Source organism: Protopterus annectens, chromosome 8.part1 (genome assembly GCF_019279795.1).
Source record: "Protopterus annectens isolate FY-2018-M chromosome 8.part1, PAN1.0, whole genome shotgun sequence".
Classification (NCBI taxonomy): Eukaryota; Metazoa; Chordata; order Ceratodontiformes; family Protopteridae; genus Protopterus; species Protopterus annectens.
Genome location: NC_056742.1, coordinates 535,104,115 through 535,126,737, shown reverse-complemented (window position 1 = coordinate 535,126,737; position 22,623 = coordinate 535,104,115). Strand labels below are relative to the sequence as shown.

Sequence of the window (22,623 nt, the reverse complement as noted above, 5' to 3'; positions counted from 1 at the left end):
GAAGTCATGTCTGAAGGTTGTATTGCTTTTTGCTGAACAGCTGCAGAACCCTCACCAGTCAGTATTTCTTCCTCACTGTTTTGTAAATTATTTTTTTCCAGGTCTTCTGTATTTCTTTATTCCTGGCATGCAAGCAGTGCACTTACTAGCCAGTTACTGAAATTTACCCATAAACACTAGTCTACTGGCCTCTGCTGAGTTCTTTTTTTCACACTGGGAGAGCTGGAAACAAGCTGTTACTCAGTGTACAGCCATCTTGGAAGTCACCAAGTGCCTGGAATTTGTGGTTAAAAAAGTAAACTTCCACTTGAGTTGAATTCTGTAAGAAAACAGTGTGCCCATGAAGGTTTCCAAAAGGAGTTGTCACCCTAGACGCAGAGATGGCACTCCTAATCAAAAGTTCTTCATTTCTCCCTTTAGGAGTCAGCCAGGGAGTCCCTGAAGGCTTGCCAAATTGTCTCAGTTGTCTCACTGTAGAGGCAGAAAACCAAAGAAACCGTGTTGGGTAAAACCTTGGTGCAGAAATAAATCCAAATGAAAGGTAAAAAGTAAAAAATGCACCAAGATAACACACAGCAAACGTTTAATCCTTTAAAGGCTAGACATCTCAAGCATTAAGATTAGCTAAGTTCTTTCAAAATTAGTCTAATGTATTTAACTATTAGTTTCCAAGTATTCTATTTAACTTTTTCCTGCCTAGTATTTTTCCATGTTTTATAATGATTTTATAAGTTTTATAAGTGCTTTCTCATGTATAGTATTTGATTCCTTCTTGTACAATGTTTTTAAGCAATGTTTTTAAGCAATGCTTTTTTTAGTTTGAGCATGAGGCTTAATTGTTTTTCACTGCTACTTAATCATTGTGTGATTTTTATTGATTAATTGGCATTTTAGAATCTCTATTTAAACCTGTGCATTTTTTACTGTGGTGTCTGATGAAGCAACTTCGGTTGTGAAAGCGCTTACCACTTTGTACTTTGCTGTGATTAAACGTTTGCTGTGTGTTATCTTGGTGCATTTTTTACTTTTCACTGTAGAGGCAGTCAGGAAGAGACTTGCCCAGTTGTCTTACTCTAGAGGCAGTCAGGAAGTGCTACTTTGTTGTTTGGCAGGCCATCACTCAACACGGTTGCATTAGGTAATAGTCAAAGGCTGTGCCATTCCCTTTCATTTCCTTCTCAGGCGATGTTCTCTTCTCTTTGCCGACATCCCACTCTGGCAGGTCAGTTGCCAAATCAGAGGTTGTAAAACTTTCATGAAAATGAGCAGGCCAAGAAACTCCACCAGACTGTATTGGGTTTAGGTACTATTCAATGTTTTTTTTGTATTACAAGAAGGTAAAGCTTCTCAGACCAGCGCTGGATCTCAGCTGGTTAAAGAAATTCATGTAAAAGGTAAACAGATGGTGACGATGCACTTTATCCTTTCGTGTTTAAGAGAAGGTTGACCTGCTTTTTGGACCTCCACAATGCCTACTTGCATATCAGGATAGCCAAGGAGTCCAGGAGGTTTCTCACTTCAGGATGGTAGCCAGTCACTTCCAATTCAAGCCACTTTGTGTCATTTTAACATGCTCTTGCAGCAGTTCATGCCGCCAAGCCACTTTGTATCATTTTAAAATGCTCTTGCAGCAGTTCATGCCGCCAAGCCACTTTGTATCATTTTAACATGCTCTTGCAGCAGTTCATGCCGCCAAGCCACTTTGTATCATTTTAACATGCTCTTGCAGCAGTTCATGCCGCCAAGCCAGTTTGTATCATTTTAACATGCTCTTGTAACAGTTCATGCCGCCAAGTCACTTTGTATCATTTTAACATGCTCTTGCAGCAGTTCATGCCGCCAAGCCACTTTGTATCATTTTAACATGCTCTTGCAGCAGTTCATGCCGCCAAGCCACTTTGTATCATTTTAACATGCTCTTGCAGCACTTCATGCCGCCAAGCCACTTTGCATCATTTTAACATGCTCTTGCAGCAGTTCATGCCGCCAAGCCACTTTGTATCATTTTAACATGCTCTTGCAGCATTTCATGCCGCCAAGTCACTTTGTATCATTTTACCATGCTCTTGCAGCAGTTCATGCCGCCAAGCCACTTTGTATCATTTTAACATGCTCTTGCAGCAGTTCCTGCCGCCCAGCCACTTTGTATCATTTTAACATGCTCTTGCAGCAATTCATGCCGCCAAGCCACTTTGTATCATTTTAACACGCTCTTGCAGCAGTTCATTCCGCCAAGCCACTTTGTATCATTTTAACGTACTCTTGCAGCAGTTCATGCCACCAAGCCACTTTGTAGTGGTCCACATGGGGGAGCAGTTCAGCAGTGATATAGACTGAAATGTGTACATGGATGCACAGCTTTCATTCAGTGACACACACACAAATAACTTTCATTTCTCATATTTCTTTATTGTGAATAGTTACTGCAAGCAGAAATGAACTGAAACTCTACCCACATTCTGGGAAATAGTGATGCTTTATGGGTGCTTTTAAGATTCCATGACTTTGTAGTTTTTCATACACTTGTATGGCAGTATCAGTTCAAAGTAGAAATGAATAGAAAAGGACTTTAAATTTTAAATATTATAATGTAGTTTTTTTTAAATGACATTTTATTGCTTTGGTACAAGTTATATGTGTAATTGTAATCCTTTCAGATATACAGCAGCTTGAAAGCCATCTGAACAGCAAAACACTACAACAACAGGAGGCACGTGATCCTCTTGTTGGTCAGCTCCAGCATTTAGTCGACTCTTTCCAGAGCACGGTAGACCAGTTGACTTCTACCTTGCTCAGCAGCATTCGTTCAGATGTTCAGCATCAACTGCACATTGTTGTGGGAAGGTGAGTTAAAACAAGTATTTATTTTTTTTCTTTTCTAGGTTAGTTCCTTTAAGCATGTTGTTCATTTTCTTGGAGACCCAGCGTTGTTTTCTTAGTGTTAATTGGAATTTCAAGGCGTCTTAGTCTTGTGAATATCAATGCCCTGCCGATACCCACCGTCAGGCTGTATCCTCTTCTTCAAGGAGGGTTAAACCAGTTAGTCGCAAAGTAAATTTGAGGGTGTCTATCCAGTCATCCAGCTTTGTTTGAAAGATGCTGATGTATTACAGTGCTTAACCTGTAGTGTTAGCTTGTTTCAAAGAACGGGAATGCTGTGCATAATGAATTATCTGTTCATCACATGCTTTTTTATCTGCTGGTGGAAAGTTAGGTGCTAAGTTTGTGAGCTTATTAAGCTGTTAGATATAGGAAATCATGGACAGCTGTCTGATAGTGTGGAAAGCATAAGTTGCCCCTTGAGAGTTCTGTAAGATGCAGAATAAAGAAGATAGAGCTTCTACCCTCTCTTGGTAGCTCATGGTCTTTAAACCTGAAAACCTCTTAGCGATGAACCTCTGGTATTTGTCAGTTTGTTTGATGTGTCAAGTGAGGTGCATCCCAAAGGGAACACTGTCCTGCATAATTGCTCTGATTACTGCTGAATATAAGGAAAGAATTACATCTTTATATCTGGGTGATATACCTTGGCTATTAATTGTGCCAAGTAGAAGGATATTCTGACAGCAATTGCCTCATAGTGCTCAAAAGAGAGAGATCGGTCAACCCAGGTCACTAACTACATTTTCATTTAGGAGTGGAGTACTGCAACTGTGGTCCCACTTCACAAAGGCGGTGCCTCCACCGACCCTGGAAATTACCGGCCCATTAGCTTGACAAGCCTTATCTGCAAAGCCATGGAGAGGATCATAATGGACCTCATAAATAAAGACATAGGGAATTTGCAGACTTTGGATCCAACCCAGTTTGGCTTTGTCAAAGGCAGATCATGCCTTTTAAACTTGGTTGACTTTTTCGAAACAGTCACCAAAGCCATTGATGAGGGAAAGGCAGTCCATACAGCCTACCTCGATCTGGCGAAGGCCTTTGATACAATACCCCACTCGGGTATCATTGAAAAACTCATCAGCTTAAATATTAACCCATACATCACAAGATGGGTTGCAAACTGGCTGAGTGACAGAACCCACAGGGTCAGAGTTGCTGGCGCCATGTCAGACTCAAAGCCTGTCACTAGTGGTGTCCCACAGGGCTCAGTCCTAGGCCCACTCTTGTTTGGCATCTACTTCTCCGAAGTACAAGCAAACACAGGAGGGTTATGGCTGACAAAGTTTGCAGATGACTGCAAACTGGGTGCCATAGTAGAAAACACATCTGACACAGATATCCTTCAGAAGGGTCTCACAGAAACGGATAACTGGTGCCAGAGCCATGGCCTAAAGTTAAATGCCAAAAAATGCATAGTCATACCCTTCGGAAAAAACAAGGTTACCCTTAGCTACCAAATAGGTGGCAATCCACTGAGCACAGAAGAAGTTATCAGGGACCTGGGGACCCAGGTTGATAGTAGTCTGTCATTCGACACCCATGTAGCTAAAGTAGTTAGGAAGACCTTCTACATTGCCCACCTTATCATGAAGGGATTCTCATCTAGATCAAGGGAGGTCATTGTCTCCTCTACTCATCACTCATCAGACCAATGATTGAGTACAATGCCCCATTCGAATGTATCTGACCCGACACTTGCAGCAGCTGGAGAGGCCACAAAAGTTCCTCACCAAAAGGATAAAGGGTCTCAAAAATCTGTCCTATGCTGCCCGACTGAAAGAACTCCAGCTCTATTCAGTCGCTACCGCTTGCTCAGAGGTGACCTTTGCCTAACATACAAGGCCATGTCAAACCCAGATTTGATGAATATGCTTCACCTCAAAAATCTAGATCCATCAGAGCCACAAGGGTGGGAGACTTAAACCTCGACACGGCTATTAATAGGACGTGCTGGAGGGATAGATTCATCACCCAAAGACTCCCTATGCTGTGGAACAAAATCCCGGTATATGTGAGGCAGAGCACCTCGCTGGCCTTGTTCAAGAGAAATCTTGACCAGTGGATGGGAGATCGCAGATATACCCCAGGGATTACCTCAGTGTCACTGCTCGACAGAGGCACAGCAAAATAATGGGTATAGTTCCCCATACTAAAGGGGTGGCGTAAGCCACAAAACTATGGGCTAGGCTTGTAAATGCCCTTGGGCAGATAGCCTAGTATGAACCTATGAACCTATATATGTTGTGCATTGAGGGTAGGGGTTGTTTGCCATATGAAATGATACTACACTTTGTGTATAATTTGAGTCCATTTGTAGATTGCAGTCTTCTTCGTAGTTAGTTAAGAAGTTCTGGCTTTCAGCTTGGCGATTAGAGAAATAAATACTGTAAAGGAGAAGTCCCAGTTCAGAGCACTGGGAGAACTCCTTTGGTTACTTGTTTTACTTTTATGTGATGCACCTACCTAACATATTTTGTGGATTCTTTCTTTTAGCCAGTTTGTTATCCCTCTCTACCTCATATTAATGTATGTTTAAAGCACTTAGCTTGCTTACAATGCTTGTGTGGGTTATGGTATCAGACACTTTGGTTAGGTACAGGGGCACTGTGGGATTAGCATGACCAGTGGCAAAACTCTGGGTGACTCTCAAAGAATCTAACTAAATTTAATAGGCAAGATCTCCAGTTGCTGAAGGTCTTTCCTAATGAGATTTTTGATATCTTAACTGATGAGATTGGCTATGATTCATTCCGATGTTCTTCATTCCACATTGCTGCAGTCCTAACTATTCGGTAGTCCGCTGTCCAGTCGGCCCGAATACCAAAGTATATGGCTGACGTCGGTCACGGCGCATTAGACTGACGTCAGTACGTCAGGGTACTAATGCGCATGACCGACATCATATCCTCCGTCTTTTTTGCCGCATGGTCCGATGCAGAAGCAATTTTGCGAGTGCAGGTTGGCGTTCTGAAAGTTTCTGAAGTCAGAGTTTCAGACCGAATGAAAGTTGGCTAAGTACGCCATTGGGGAATATTATGGTTTTTCTTGCCTCAGTATTTAACCGGATGTCAGAAAAGTGAATAACTGTATTTCTTGTGGGAAACAGATACCTCATAGGGATTACCATACTTTGTGTATACCTTGTTTAGGGCCTGAGCACGACGTTGTTGGATGCCGCTCTTGTGCTAGATTTAACAAACGCACTATTAAGAGAAGGTTAGACTGTGCCAGGTTAGTGTTTGGGAAGCGTTGTAATTATAAAATGCCGCCGGATGCTCCGGCCCGCTTCAGCCAAGAAGCGCAAGGATAAAGCAGCGGCCTAGGGGAAGAACCGACAGTCCCGGACGCCGGTTCTTTAGAAGGCTCAGTGGAGCCGGAGGTACTGCCAGGAGTTTCTTTGGAGTCTCAGGGAGAAACTTTATTGTTGCAGGATGTGTCCTCTCAGGAGGTAGGCCAGGCTGAAGGGGCTTCTCAGGTGGCTGTTCTTCCCTCTCTTCCTAAGGTGGTTAGGGCCTCGCCTTCTGTTGCCAAGGCTTCTTTAAGAGGCAGGCCTACTTTAGCTTCTGTGGGGTTTCTCCAAGTGTTTCAGGGTCTTTGCCTAAGAAGCATATGCTAAAAATGGCAGAGGATTTGATTACTATGATTAGAGGTTCTATGCCCCCTCCTGATAAGAGGCCTAGGATGGAACCTGAGTTTGAGAGTTTTGAGCAATGTTCGGAGGCTTCTGAGTCTTCTGCTGAGGACTTGCAGGAGTATCCTCCTTATTCTGATTCTGATATGGATGATTCTACTCCTTCAGCTTCGCCTCCTGAGGATTTTTCTTTTCAGAGACCCTGCATTCCATGAGGGAGCATTTTAAATGGGAAGGTCAAGATTTCTCTGATTCCAGGAAAAGGCTTAGAGAATTCTTGTTTTTACCCCAGCATAGGCCTTTAGCTATACCTCCTGTTCTGAATGTTGTAGAAGATGTTTTTGCAGAGGCTTCACTAAATCCTGATTCTTTGCCTCCTGCCCCAGTTAAACCGGATAGGTACTATAGGGTGCCTGAAGCCCATAAGTATCTTTTTAAGAGTCCTAGGGCGGACCCAGAAACTGTCTCTCAGGGGCCTAAAGGTGTGAAGGCTTCTGTGGTTAAAAATCCTGTTCCTCCTGATAAAGAGGCAAGGGCTTTGGATAGATGGGGAAAGAAAGTGTACACTTCTTCCACTTTAGCCATGAGGGCGTTGAATTGTCAGTTTCATATGTTAAAATATCAGAATTATCTCCTTTCGCAATTGAAGTCTAAGGTGGATGCTCTGGCTGAAGGTATTGAGTGTAAAGAGCTGCAGGATTTAGTTCATGTTTCTGAACAAGTGGGAAAGCATTCTTTGCAGTGTGGTTTTGATGCTGTGCAGGCCTCCTCGAGGGTGGCTGCCACTGGTTCTGTTCTTCGAGGCACGCCTGGTTGAGAGATCAGAACTTAGCTGAGCATGTTAAGACAAGGATTTTGGATGCTCCTTTACAGTCTGATGTGTTGTTTGGTTCGCCTGTGGAAGCAGTTTTAAAGAAAATGGAGGACAAGGCTAAGTCTATGCAAACTGTTAAGGATTTCTTGCAGGTGCAGCCTCCGAAGTTTAGTAGAAATTGGCCTACTAAGGGGTGGACTTATCCTGCTTATGATTCCTAGTCTAGGGGTAGGTCTAGACGTGGTAGGGGCAGAGCTCAAGGTTCTTTTAGGCCTAGGACAGGGAGTTCACCTGCTCAGACTTCTGGTGAGGGCAGGGGTCAGTCCTTTCGTAAGCAGACCCAATGACCTGCCTTTTCAGCTGCCAGTACATTCTCGCCTGGCGGCACCTCTAGGAGGAAGGCTGTCTCTTTTCAAAGAAAATTGGGATTTAATTACCCAAGACAAATGGGTTCTGGATATCATTCACCACGGTTACAGGTTTTATTTCCATACCTTGCCTCCTTTCAAAGGCATGCCAGACATTCCTCCTCTACAAAGAACAGTGGCTCACAAGCAAATTTCTCTGTTGCTCCAAATAGGAGCCATTCAGTCAGTTCCTGTGCCAGAAAGGGGCCTAGGATTTTATTCTCGCCTGTTCCTAGTACCAAAGAAGGGGAACACGTGGAGACCAATTTTGGATTTATCTATCCTCAACACTTATCTGGACATTCCAAAGTTCAAAATGTTGACGTTACAACAGCTTTTACCTCTGCTGGGCAAAGATCACTGGATGGTAACTTTAGATCTCAAGGAAGCTTACCTTCATGTGCCTATAAGACTAAGTTGCAGAAAGTATCTGCGTTTTCGAGCTGGAAATTCTCATTATCAGTTCTCTGCATTGCCCTTTGGCTTATCTACTGCGCCCAGAGTATTCACAAAGGTTCTGGCTCCAGTGATAGCTTACTTCAGGCTAAAAGGAATTCAAATCTATCCTTACTTGGACGACTGCCTGATTCTGGCTCAAGAAAAGGAAGACCTTCTACAGCATTTGGAATATGTCATAGCAGTGCTAAGATGCCTAGGGTATTCTGTGAACGAAATAAAGTCCAGTCTAGTACCCTCTCAAGACATGTGCTTTCTGGGTGTGAGACTGAATACAGCAGCCCAGATGGCCTTTCTAACCCCGGACAAACAAAAGAATCTTTCCAGTTACTTCCATCACTTATCTCTTCAGTCCGGGCTGACTGCAAGGACAGTCCTTCAAGCCTTAGGGTTCATGGCATCTTGTATTCTGGTGCTTCCCAATGCCAAACTGCATATGAGGAAGCTACAATGGTATCTCAAAAATCTATGGACACAGCACTGCCAGGATTTGGACACTGTCATTCAAATAATACCTTGCATTCAAAAGGAATTTTTGTGGTGGGCTCAGGAATGTCACCTAAACAAGGGACTCTCTGTGACCCGGCCAGAGGCAAGTCAGATTCTAACGACAGATGCCTCAGACATTGCTTGGGAGCTCATCTAGATGGAAAGTGGATACAAGACAAGTGGCCTGCCAGACTACAGCATCTACATATCAACATGAAAGAGATGTTAGCAGTCCAGTTTGCATTAATGGCTTTCAAGGAGTTACTTCTTCCAGGGCAGGTGTTGATTCTAACAGACAACACAACTGTCATGTGGTACATCAACAAACAAGGGGGAACACATTCTTACCCATTGTGCAGGCAAGCAATGATTTTATGGGAGACTGCGCTCAGCTTGCAACTAACTCTTCAGGCAAGGTTTCTGCCGAGCACAGAACTCCTTAGCAGATGTGTTAAGCAGACAAATCATGGATCCCCACGAGTGGAAACTGGATCTTCATGTATTTCAAAAATTGACAGTGTCATGGGGAACTCCAGACATAGATCTGTTCGCTTCTCCACTAAACCACCAGCTGCCAAAGTTTTGCACGAAGGATTTCATCACACAGCTTGGAAAGTGGATGCTCTTTCTTTCAGTTGGAAAAATCTTCATGTGTATGCTTTTCCACCTCTGCCTCTTCTCCCAAAGGTGCTTCTAAAGGTCAGACAAGACAAGCCAAGGATGATTTTAATAGCTCCAGATTGGCCTCCGCAGCACTGGTACCCATTACTGAGGAGTCTGGTAAGGAAGCCTCCATGGCCTTTACCCTTGATTCCACACCTATTGTCTCAGAGGGACGGTCATCTGCTCAATGTCAAGCTTCAAACTCTTCATCTAACAGCCTGGCATATTCTGTTTTGAAAGACAGCAGGTCTCAACTTCCTCAACAAGTTTTAAATGTGATTATGGAAGCCAGAAGACCTAGTACAAGGAAAGTGTACGCAGAAAAATGGAAGAGATTTTTATTTTGGACTGCAGCAAAGAATTTGGAGATTTCGGAGCCTAATTTGAGTGTGGCTCTTCAATATCTTACTGAGTTATTGGACAAAGGTTTGTCTTTCTCTTCCATTAAGATTCATGCTGCAGCAATTTCAGCTCACTATGATTGTGACCCACCATTGTTTTCACATCCTTTGTTCAAGCAATTTCTTAGAGGGGCAAAGAATATAAGACCCCACGTAGAGCTCCTACTCCTGCTTGGGATCTCAATTTTGTGTTGGAGAAACTTACTCTACAACCTTTTGAGCCTGCAGCTACTGCTGACCTGAAATACTTGTCATGGAAGACTGCTTTTTTGTTGGCCATTACTTCTGCAAGAAGGGTTTCTGAGTTACAGGCCCTTATGGCGGTTGAGCCTTTTTGATTTTTCATAAGGATAGGGTATCATTACGCACTAATCCTTCCTTTATGCCTAAGGTGGTTTCTAGTGTGGCTTTAAACCAAACTATTCATTTGCCTACTTTCTATGCAGATCCCCAAAATAAAGGGGAAAAGATTTTGCACACTTTAGATGTACACAGGCAATTGCGTTATTATTTAAGCAGGACTAAGGATTTTAGACAGTCTCAGCAGTTGTTTGTTTCTTTTGCTTTGAGTTCGCAGGGCAAGCCTGTGTCAAAACAAACTATTTCTAGGTGGATTGGGTTTTGCATTGCCTTTTGTTATTCCCATCATGGCAAAGAGATTCCAGCTGGGATTAGGCCTCATTCCACTAGGGCTACTGCCACTTCAACAGCATTTCTAAGGGGTGGCAACTAAGGATATTTTGGAGGCAGCTACTTGGAGTTCAGTGCATACTTTCTCTAAGCATTACCACCTTCCTCTCTACTCTAAGTCTAGGGCTGGTTTTGCCACTGCTATTTTGCAAGGCATGTTATCAGCTCCTGCTTCCTTATGATTTGCCAGCCTCCCTTACCTCTGCTTTGGGATTCTACCCAATAGTTAGGACTGCAGCAATGTGGAATGAAGAACATAGTACAGTTTTGTACCTACCATAAATGTAGATGTTCGAGGATCCACATTGCTGCAGTCCAATTTACCCTCCCTCCTTCCCCTCTGTGTTTAGGGGTGGTTGTGTAGGTGAGATTATATTCTGGTACCTTTGTATATATTGTATATATTTTTGGTGCAGGTATGTTTGGTGTGTTTTGGTTTTGGCCTTGTCTTTTTAGGGTCTTCTGACATCTGGGGCAAGAAAAGACTGAGGATATGACGTCTGTCATGCGCATTAGTACCCTGACGTACTGACGTCAGTCTAATGCGCCGTGACCGACGTCAGCCATATACTTTGGTATTCGGGCCGACTGGACAGCGGACTACCGAATAGTTAGGACTGCAGCAATGTGGATCCTCGAACATCTACATTTATGGTAGGTACAAAACTGTACTTTGCTTTGCAGGTCAGGCTCTTACAGCTGGCTGGGGCAGGGCCACCCTGGTGGAGGGGCAGTATCCCATCGTGTTTATAGAAGCTAGAGGAAATTTTTCAGGACAGTCAGGGAAAACCATGTAATGCTTTCAGGGGCACACGAGAGTTGCTTTCTGTGAAGGAATTTTGTAAAAATGGAAGGGGGATGTTGGTCTTGCTCTAGCAGCAGAAGGCAAATTTGATGTATTGGAGGATGTAGTATTTGACCACACAGATATTGTAGGATTTGTGTAAGGGGCCTTATGCACAGACTAATTGGCAAGAACTGAAATAGAGTACCATTGAGGAAGTGACTGCAACAGGAAACTTATTTTCCCAGGAGGCAAAATATTTCCAGAATAGCGTGATGTACTGGCATAAGTTGCTTGTTGCTGTTTGTGAAGTAAAAAGACTGTGGAGGCATGTTTTTATTCAAAGGATTTTTTTGCAGTTGAGGAGTGTTGAGGTCTGCCGTAATACAGTGGGAGTTCCTGCTCAGGTTTTATTTTTGGGGCACAGACAGTATATCTCGAGGCTCAGCAAATAGATAACTTTCTTTGGGGAACAAGCTGCTGTGTGGTGTTGGATACCACCTTTAGATGCAACAGCCATAAGGCCTTCAACAGTGAGTCTTCCTGTAATTTATGTGCCCTACTGTGCCTCAGAGTACAGCATTACATACTTTACCATTAAAGAGTGTCTAGTTCTTGAACCTGCCAGTTCATTTATGCTAGTCATAGCAATCACAGTCCTGACTGTCATAGCTGAAAGGCTGCCATGTTTAGTTCCTGAAGGTATCCTTTTTAGGTGCCTCTTTGGATTGCATATAATGAGCCAAGACCTGTGCAGGCACCCTCTCTGCAACCTGGGAGAGAAGCCTGATATGAATCACTGCCTTAAGTGTTAGAGGTCCAAGCCTACCAGTTTGATAGTGGTTGAAGGTTCGTTTTGTGGGGCTCAGTGTGTGTGAGGTGGGCGGGTCCCCCTGCATAACTTGGATCTTTGCTGGTTTAATGTCAGAAAGCCTGAGAAATACAGGGTTGACTTAGAGCAAGTTTTCCAAGAGGCAAGTCAGTTCCTAAAATAACTCTTAATTTCTACTTTGTGTTGAAGTCGCTGTTAACTACTGAGGGCTCAGGCTTCTACCCATCTACCACTTTAGTGGTCAGCAAAGAGCTTTAAGGAGGTATACGTCATGCTGTCACCTTGGGAAGGGTGTATCCTGAGTTTAAGTGTTGCTCATCCCATTTTATTGGTGAACACAGGCATGAGTAGTCTGATTCTCTGGAGTTTCCCTTTGAGTCACTAACTGTTACTATACTTGGATGACCCAGACTCTTCTTCCCAAACCCAGCATAACCCTGAAGTCCTTGCAAAATAAGATCCACTGCTTCTTCCCACATTAAGGCTTCCATTTTAGGCACTGCATATCAGGCAGATGTCCAAGGTCTTTTGGGAGTTTGAACCACCCTTAAGGAGATGGCTTAAGACCAGCACTGAGCCCTGTGCAGACATTGTTAGATGCATCCTTGACAGCCTGATCCGTGATGCCTGGTGCTGCCCCATCTGACAATCAACCTCTGTCTTTGCATGAACTTGTTCCAGCTAGAGCTGCTGGATGTGAGGGAGGAAGGAGATTGTTACATTTGGGAATTAAATGAGGAGCCTGAGGACCCAGAAGCAATTATCTCTGTGACAGAAAATGATGCTTCCTTCTCACTCATGAGCCTGAAGAACCTGTAATAGTCTTTGACAGCGCCTCTTTTCATCCTACCAGAAACATTTAAATTAATATTCAAGGAGGAGTAGCCTTGGGTCATCTTTCCCCTACTTAATGAGGCATGGTATTTATGCAGCCTGGAATCATCTGGGTTTTGTTCCTTTGGCTCCCAAATAGTCCGTAAGCCCCACCTCCTGTGGCTGAGTGAACAAGTTCCTGAACTGGCATCCTAGGGCACTAACTGTTGGGCGGTTTCTTTGATCCAGCAGATTGCTCGGAGATCACAGCATTTTCTCACCAAGCAGGAAGTTAAAAACTTGGATGGATGGGCTAATAGAATAGTCTCCTTTGCCACATTTAAGGTTAGAGGATCTTTATCTTTTTGTCTCACTCATTCCAGTTCCTTTCTGTCTTAGTGGACTAGACACTGGAGAGGTTTTCCTCCCTCCCTTCCTGAGTCTGTACACAAGAAGGAAGTGATTAGGACTTGATGTGGCTTTCAGAATGGATTTCAGTCTCTTCAACTATAGTTTTGACTATTCTGATGATAGGACTGCAGGCTTACCCTTCTTCATTTGCAGACGGCCTGGCTGAGGCAGTATTCCCTTAAAAAGATCTCAGACATTCCATCCTGAATGCCCGTTTCATGTGGGAAGTTTTATCCATTCAGCCTTCATTAGATCTAGTGAATGAACTGTTAAAAACCCCTCTATTCTGTGTCTCCTCCACATCTTTTTCTTCTAAGTGTAGCCTAGCTCACTGGAAGAAGAAGCCTTGTCTCTTATTGTGTAAGTTTTTTTTAAGTATTGCTTGTTTTTTTACCCATCCTTTGATGTCTAAGTCACCCAAAAGGATTACCCTGCTGGCCTAATGGTTGCAGTCCTGAGTAACCCTAAGAGCTACCCTTTGTGGGGTGGTTTCCTGAGCTTGCAGTGGATTAAAGAGCAACATCACAGAGTGACATTAATGCTAAGTCCCATCTGCCTGAGTTGGTGGTAGCTGAGATGGTCCTAAGAGATCCAATAATTAATTATCAAAAAGAGTAGAGGCTGTTTGTTTACATTTTAGTTCTGTACATCATTTACATTTATTAAAAGCTTATTTTAATAATGTATTTACAAATTATATAAGTGTTTTCATGCATACATACAAACATATACTCAATTTACAAAAGAAAAATCAGCTTCTCCGTCCTGTACTTGCCTTATCACGCCTTTTGCCACAATCACAGCTTAATTTGCTTAACAGCCTCTTTAGGATCGCATTTCTAGTTGCAGACATTTTTGTCTGTGCTTCCCTTCCATATAATCAGATAATTGCCATGCATCTGTTCTTCCCATTTGTCATATAAACCTAATGTAGTATTTTTCATTTGTGTTTTTTTCTTTTGCTTTTAGTTTCTTAGCTATTATATCCCAAAAGTTTTCATTACCTGTTTATATAAAAAAAAGTTCCGCCGTTTCTTCTGTGGTACACTAAAAACAAATGCATTCTTACTCACTTTATATTATTTTATATATTTTTTCCTTATTTCCTTTTATACATTGATTCTTCTGCTCAGAATGTTCCTATAGTCAGTCTCCTTAGTCTGTCTTTTCCCATATATCTGTAAACCTAGTATGTCTGTTCCATAGAGCATTTTTTTTCCTTTTCACCTAAATCTTTCCAAAGGTTTAGTAATTTTCTTTTAAGTTTACTAACTTTTTTATGTCTACTTTGCTGTTTCTGTCTGTAAAATTATTTTCTGATAATATTCTTGCTCATCCTTTTCTTTCACCAATTCCTTTTTTCTGACATAATTCCCACAGTTTTTTATATATCTATATATATATTGTTTTTCATTCCGCAGTGTACTACTGTACTTCTTTTTTACCATTTTATTCTCATTTTAATTGTTCAAAATAGATACAAATGACTTAAATGTCCTACTTGGGTAACCCTTAAAACACCTTTTTCTTTTTCATTATAAATCATATTTAACTGATTTAAACGTGAACCCCACATTATTCTAAAAAGTACTGACAATACGTTGATCTCTTCCCCTTATGGTAAAGCATACTCAATTCCTAAGTATGCTAACTTTCCAAGTAGTTAAGTAAATATACCTTCTGTCTAAAACTCATATGCTTTTTATAAATTCTCTATTTCCTTCACCTCTTCTGTTACACTTTCCCAAAGTTCATTTATACATATATATTACCCAAATGTAATCCACTACATTTTCATCTTCATTTGTGTAAACACCTCCTGTACTTAGCACATCTCTTAAATTAATACTTATGTCCTTATTTAACTGCTCACAGGTGCCTTTGCACCTCTACAATGACTTTTCTCATCTAATTTCTGTATTTTTGCTATCAAAACCAAACTCCACATGAAACATTATACTTGGGATTGCCACCGCTCTTTCTTTTTCACCTCCCACTTCCCTTACATTTCTTAGACTTTCATGTTTAACAGAATTTATAATCGAAACAAATATAACACCACTAAATACATAGCATTGCTTCATTCCCATTTTACCTTCATTTTTTTCTCCTAGCCACCCGTTTACTAGTCCCGTAACCCATATTCTGCCATAAACTGATCTGCTTTCTTCCCACTGTCATGCTTCTCAGGAATGTTCCATGCCTGCCTCTGGTTAACATTATTATATGTATTCCCACTGTCATGCTTCTCTGGAATGTTCCATGCCCGCCTCTGGTTAACATTATTATATATATTCCCACTGTCATGCTTCTCAGGAATGTTCCATGCCCGCCTCTGGTTAACATTATTATATGTATTCCCAATGTCATGCTTCTCAGGAATGTTCCCTGCCCGCCTCTGATTAACATTATTATATGTATTCCCACTGTCATGCTTCTCAGGAATGTTGCATGCCCGCCTCTGGTTAACATTATTATATGTATTCCCACTGTCATGCTTCTCAGGAATGTTCCATGCCTGCCTCTGGTTAACATTATTATATGTATTCCCACTGTCATGCTTCTCTGGAATGTTCCATGCCCGCCTCTGGTTAACATTATTATATGTATTCCCACTGTCATGCTTCTCAGGAATGTTCCATGCCTGTCTCTGGTTAACATTATTATATGTATTCCCACTGTTATGCTTCTCAGGAATGTTCCATGCCCGCCTCTGGTTAACATTATTATATGTATTCCCACTGTCATGCTTATCAGGAATGTTCCATGCCCGCCTCTGGTTAACATTATTATATGTATTCCCACTGTCATGCTTCTCAGGAATGTTCCATTCCTGCCTCTGGTTAACATTATTATATGTATTCCCACTGTCATGCTTCTCTGGAATGTTCCATGCCTGCCTCTGGTTAACATTATTATATGTATTCCCACTGTCATGCCTATCAGGAATGTTCCATGCCCGCCTCTGGTTAACATTATTATATGTATTCCCACTGTCATGCTTCTCAGGAATGTTCCATGCCTGCCTCTGGTTAACATTATTATATGTATTCCCACTGTTGTGCTTCTCAGGAATGTTCCATGCCCACCTCTGGTTAACATTATTATATGTATTCCCACTGTCGTGCTTCTCAGGAATGTTCCATGCCTGCCTCTGGTTAACATTATTGTATGTATTCCCACTGTCATGCTTCTCAGGAATGTTGCATGCCTGCCTCTGGTTAACATTATTATATGTATTCCCACTGTCATGCTTCTCAGGAATTTTCCATGCCGCCTCTTTTTAACATTATTATATGTAGTCCCACTGTCATGCTTCTCAGGAATGTTCCATGCCTGACTCTGGTTACCATTATTATATGTAGTCCCACTGTCATGCTTCTCAGGAATGTTGCATGCCTGCCTCTGGTTAACATTATTATATGTATTCCCTCTGTCATGCTTCTCTGGAATGTTCCATGCCCGCCTCTGGTTAACATTATTATATGTATTCCCACTGTCATGCTTCTCAGGAATTTTCCATGCCGCCTCTTTTTAACATTATTATATGTAGTCCCACTGTCATGCTTCTCAGGAATGTTCCATGCCTGACTCTGGTTACCATTATTATATGTAGTCCCACTGTCATGCTTCTCAGGAATGTTGCATGCCTGCCTCTGGTTAACATTATTATATGTATTCCCTCTGTCATGCTTCTCAGGAATGTTCCATGCCTGCCTCTGGTTAACATTATTATATGTATTCCCACTGTCATGCTTCTCTGGAATGTTCCATGCCTGACTCTGGTTACCATTATTATATGTAGTCCCACTGTCATGCTTCTCAGGAATGTTGCATGCCTGCCTCTGGTTAACATTATTATATGTATTCCCTCTGTCATGCTTCTCTGGAATGTTCCATGCCCGCCTCTGGTTAACATTATTATATGTATTCCCACTGTCATGCTTTTCAGGAATGTTGCATGCCTGCCTCTGGTTAACATTATTATATGTATTCCCACTGTCATACTTCTCAGGAATGTTCCATACCTGCCTCTGGTTAACATTCTTATATGTATTCCCACTGTCATGCTTCTCAGGAATGTTCCATACCTGCCCCTGGTTAACATTCTTATATGTATTCCCACTGTCGTGCTTCTCAGGAATGTTCCATGCCTGCCTCTGGTTAACATTATTGTATGTATTCCCACTGTCATGCTTCTCAGGAATGTTCCATGCCCGCCTCTGATTAACATTATTATATGTATTCCCACTGTCATGCTTCTCAGGAATGTTGCATGCCTGCCTCTGGTTAACATTATTATATGTATTCCCACTGTCATGCTTCTCAGGAATGTTGCATGCCTGCCTCTGGTTAACATTATTATATGTATTCCCACTGTCATGCTTCTCAGGAATGTTGCATGCCTGCCTCTGGTTAACATTATTATATGTATTCCCACTGTCATGCTTCTCAGGAATGTTCCATGCCTACCTCTGGTTAACATTATTATATGTATTCCCAATGTCATGCTTCTCAGGAATGTTGCATGCCTGCCTTTGGTTAACATTATTATATGTATTCCCACTGTCGTGCTTCTCTGGAATGTTCCATGCCTGCCTCTGGTTAACATTATTATATGTGTTCCCACTGTCGTGCTTCTCAGGAATGTTGCATGCCTGCCTCTGGTTAACATTATTATATGTATTCCCACTGTTGTGCTTCTCAGGAATGTTCCATGCCCGCCTCTGGTTAACATTATTATATGTATTCCCACTGTCGTGCTTCTCAGGAATGTTCCATGCCCGCCTCTGGTTAACATTATTATATGTATTCCCACTGTCGTGCTTCTCAGGAATGTTCCATGCCTGCCTCTGGTTAACATTATTATATGTATTCCCACTGTCATGCTTCTCTGGAATGTTCCATGCCTGCCTCTGGTTAACATTATTATATGTATTCCCACTGTCATGCTTCTCTGGAATGTTCCATGCCCGGCTCTGGTTAACATTATTATATGTATTCCCACTGTCATGCTTCTCTGGAATGTTCCATGCCTGCCTCTGATTAACATTATTATATGTATTCCCAATGTCATCCTTCTCAGGAATGTTCCATGCCCAGCTCTGGTTAACATTATTATATGTATTCCCACTGTTGTGCTTCTCAGGAATGTTCCATGCCCGCCTCTGGTTAACATTATTATATGTATTCCCACTGTCGTGCTTCTCAGGAATATTCCATGCCCACCTCTGGTTAACATTATTATATGTATTCCCACTGTCGTGCTTCTCAGGAATGTTCCATGCCCGGCTCTTGTTAACATTATTATATGTATTCCCACTGTCGTGCTTCTCAGGAATGTTCCATGCCTTCCTCTGGTTAACATTATTATATATATTCCCACTGTCATACTTATCTGGAATGTTCCATGCCCACCTCTGGTTAACATTATTATATGTATTCCCACTGTCATGCTTCTGAGGAATGTTCCTTGCCTGCCTCTGGTTAACATTATTATATGTATTACCATGGCGTGCTTCTCTGGAATGTTCCATGCCTGCCTCTAGTTAACATTATTATATGTATTCCCACTGTCCTGCTTCTCAGGAATGTTCCATGCCTGCCTCTGGTTAACATTATTATATGTATTCCCACTGTCATGCTTCTCAGGAATGTTCCATGCCCGCCTCTAGTTAACATTATTATACGTATTCCCACTGTCATGCTTCTCAGGAATGTTCCATGCCCGCCTCTGGTTAACATTATTATATGTATTCCCACTGTCATGCTTCTCAGGAATGTTCCATACCTGCCTCTGGTTAACAATATTATATGTATTCCCACTGTCATGCTTCTCAGGAATGTTCCATGCCTACCTCTGGTTAACATTATTATATGTATTCCCACTGTCATGCTTCTCAGGAATGTTCCATGCCTGCCTCTGATTAACATTATTATATGTATTCCCACTGTCATGCTTCTCATGAATGTTCCATGCCTTCCTCTGATTAACATTATTATATGTATTCCCACTGTCATGCTTATCAGGAATGTTCCATGCCCGGCTCTGGTTAACATTATTATATGTATTCCCACTGTCATGCTTCTCAGGAATGTTCCATGCCTTCCTCTGGTTAATATTATTGTATGTATTTCCACTGTCATACTTATCTGGAATGTTCCATGCCCACCTCTGGTTAACATTATTATATGTATTCCCACTGTCATGCTTCTGAGGAATGTTCCTTGCCTGCCTCTGGTTAACATTATTATATGTATTACCATGTCGTGCTTCTCTGGAATGTTCCATGCCTGCCTCTAGTTAACATTATTATATGTATTCCCACTGTCCTGCTTCTCAGGAATGTTCCATGCCTGCCTCTGGTTAACATTATTATATGTATTCCCACGGTCATGCTTCTCAGGAATGTTCCATGCCCGCCTCTAGTTAACATTATTATACGTATTCCCACTGTCATGCTTCTCAGGAATGTTCCATGCCCGCCTCTGGTTAACATTATTATATGTATTCCCACTGTCATGCTTCTCAGGAATGTTCCATACCTGCCTCTGGTTAACAATATTATATGTATTCCCACTGTCATGCTTCTCAGGAATGTTCCATGCCTACCTCTGGTTAACATTATTATATGTATTCCCACTGTCATGCTTCTCAGGAATGTTCCATGCCTGCCTCTGGTTAACATTATTATATGTTTTCCCACTGTCATGCTTCCCATGAATGTTCCATGCCCGTCTCTGATTAACATTATTATATGTATTCCCACTGTCATGCTTATCAGGAATGTTCCATGCCCGGCTCTGGTTAACATTATTATATGTATTCCCACTGTCATGCTTCTCAGGAATGTTCCATGCCTGCCTCTGGTTAATATTATTGTATGTATTTCCAATGTCATGCTTCTCTGGAATGTTCCATGCCGCCTCTGGTTAACATTATTATATGTATTCCCACTCTCATGCTTCTGAGGAATGTTCCATGCCCGCCTCTAGTTAACATTATTATATGTATTCCCACTGTCATGCTTCTCAGGAATGTTCCATGCCTGCCTCTGTTTAACATTATTATATGTATTCCCACTGTCATGCTTCTCAGGAATGTTCCATGCCCGCCTCTGGTTAACATTATTGTATGTATTCCCACTGTCATGCTTCTCAGGAATGTTCCATGCCTGCCTCTGGTTAACATTATTGTATGTATTCCCAATGTCATGCTTCTCAGGAATGTTCCATGCCCGCCTCTGGTTAACATTATTATATGTATTCCCACTGTCGTGCTTCTCAGGAATGTTCCATGCCCGCCTCTGGTTAACATTATTATATGTATTCCCACAGTCGTGCTTCTCAGGAATGTTCCATGCCGCCTCTGGTTAACATTATTATATGTATTCCCACTGTCGTGCTTCTCAGGAATGTTCCATGCCCGCCTCTGGTTAACATTATTATATGTATTCCCAATGTCAGGCTTCTCAGGAATGTTCCATGCCCGCCTCTGGTTAACATTATTATATGTATTCCCACTGTCGTGCTTCTCAGGAATGTCCATGCTTGCCTCTGGTTAACATTATTATATGTATTCCCACTGTCATGCTTCTCTGGAATGTTCCATGCCGCCTCTGGTTAACATTATTATATGTATTCCCACTGTCATGCTTCTCAGGAATGTTCCATGGCTGCCTCTGGTTAACATTATTATATGTATTCCCACTGTCATGCTTCTGAGGAATGTTCCATGCCTGCCTCTGGTTAACATTATTATATGCATTCCTACTGTCATGCTTCTCAGGAATGTTCCATGCCTGCCTCTGGTTAACATTATTATATGTATTCCCACTGTCATGCTTCTCTGGAATGTTCCATGCCTGCCTCTGGTTAACATTATTATATGTATTCCCACTGTCATGCTTCTCAGGAATGTTCCATGCCCGCCTCTGGCTAACATTATTATATGTATTCCCACTGTCGTGTTTCTCTGGAATGTTCCATGCTTGCCTCTGGTTAACATTATTATATGTATTCCCACAGTCGTGCTTCTCAGGAATGTTCCATGCCGCCTCTGGTTAACATTATTATATGTATTCCCACTGTCGTGCTTCTCAGGAATGTTCCATGCCTGGCTCTGGTTAACATTATTATATGTATTCCCACTGTCATGCTTCTCAGGAATGTTCCATGCCTGCCTCTGTTTAACATTATTATATGCATTCCTACTGTCATGCTTCTCAGGAATGTTCCATGCCTGCCTCTGGTTAACATTATTATATGTATTCCCACTGTCATGCTTCTCAGGAATGTTCCATGCCCGGCTCTGGTTAACATTATTATATGTATTCCCACTGTCATGCTTCTCAGTAATGTTCCATGCCCGCCTCTGGTTAACATTATTATATGTATTCCCACTGTCATGCTTCTCAGGAATGTTCCATGCCTGCCTCTGGTTAACATTATTGTATGTATTCCCAATGTCATGCTTCTCAGGAATGTTCCATGCCTGTCTCTGGTTAACATTATTATATGTATTCCTACTGTCGTGCTTCTCAGGAATGTTCCATGCCCGCCTCTGGTTAACATTATTATATGTATTCCCACTGTCGTGCTTCTCAGGAATGTTCCCTGCCCGCCTCTGGTTAACATTATTGTATGTATTCCCACTGTCATGCTTCTCAGGAATGTTCCATGCCCGCCTCTGGTTAACATTATTACATGTATTCCCAATGTCATGCTTCCCAGGAATGTTCCATGCCCACCTCTGGTTAACTTTATTATATGTATTCCCACTGGCATGCTTCTCAGTAATGTTCCATGCCCGCCTCTGGTTAACATTATTATATGTATTCCCACTGTCATGCTTCTCAGGAATGTTCCATGCCTGCCTCTGGTTAACATTATTATATGTATTCCCACTGTCATGCTTCTCAGGAATGTTCCATGCCCGCCTCTGGTTAACATTATTATATGTATTCCCAATGTCATGCTTCTCAGGAATGTTCCATGCCCGCCTCTGGTTAACATTATTATATGTATTCCCACTGTCGTGCTTCTCAGGAATGTCCATGCTTGCCTCTGGTTAACATTATTATATGTATTCCCACTGTCGTGCTTCTCTGGAATGTTGCATGCCTGCCTCTGGTTATCATTATTATATGTATTCCCAATGTCATGCTTCTCTGGAATGTTCCATGCCGCCTCTGGTTAACATTATTATATGTATTCCCACTGTCATGCTTCTCAGGAATGTTCCATGGCTGCCTCTGGTTAACATTATTATATGTATTCCCACTGTCATGCTTCTGAGGAATGTTCCATGCCTGCCTCTGGTTAACATTATTATATGCATTCC

General features: G+C 42.0%; 1 protein-coding gene across 1 annotated transcript in view; it reads left to right on the top strand.

The window, feature by feature from the left end:
• EDC4 (enhancer of mRNA decapping 4) overlaps nt 1-22,623 on the top strand; it is a 2,017,057-nt gene that overhangs the window by 1,788,659 nt on the left and 205,775 nt on the right. The window contains exon 25 of the mRNA XM_044082055.1: nt 2,658-2,844. Coding sequence (XP_043937990.1) covers nt 2,658-2,844 — 187 coding nt within the window. The remainder of the gene's footprint in view (nt 1-2,657; nt 2,845-22,623) is intronic.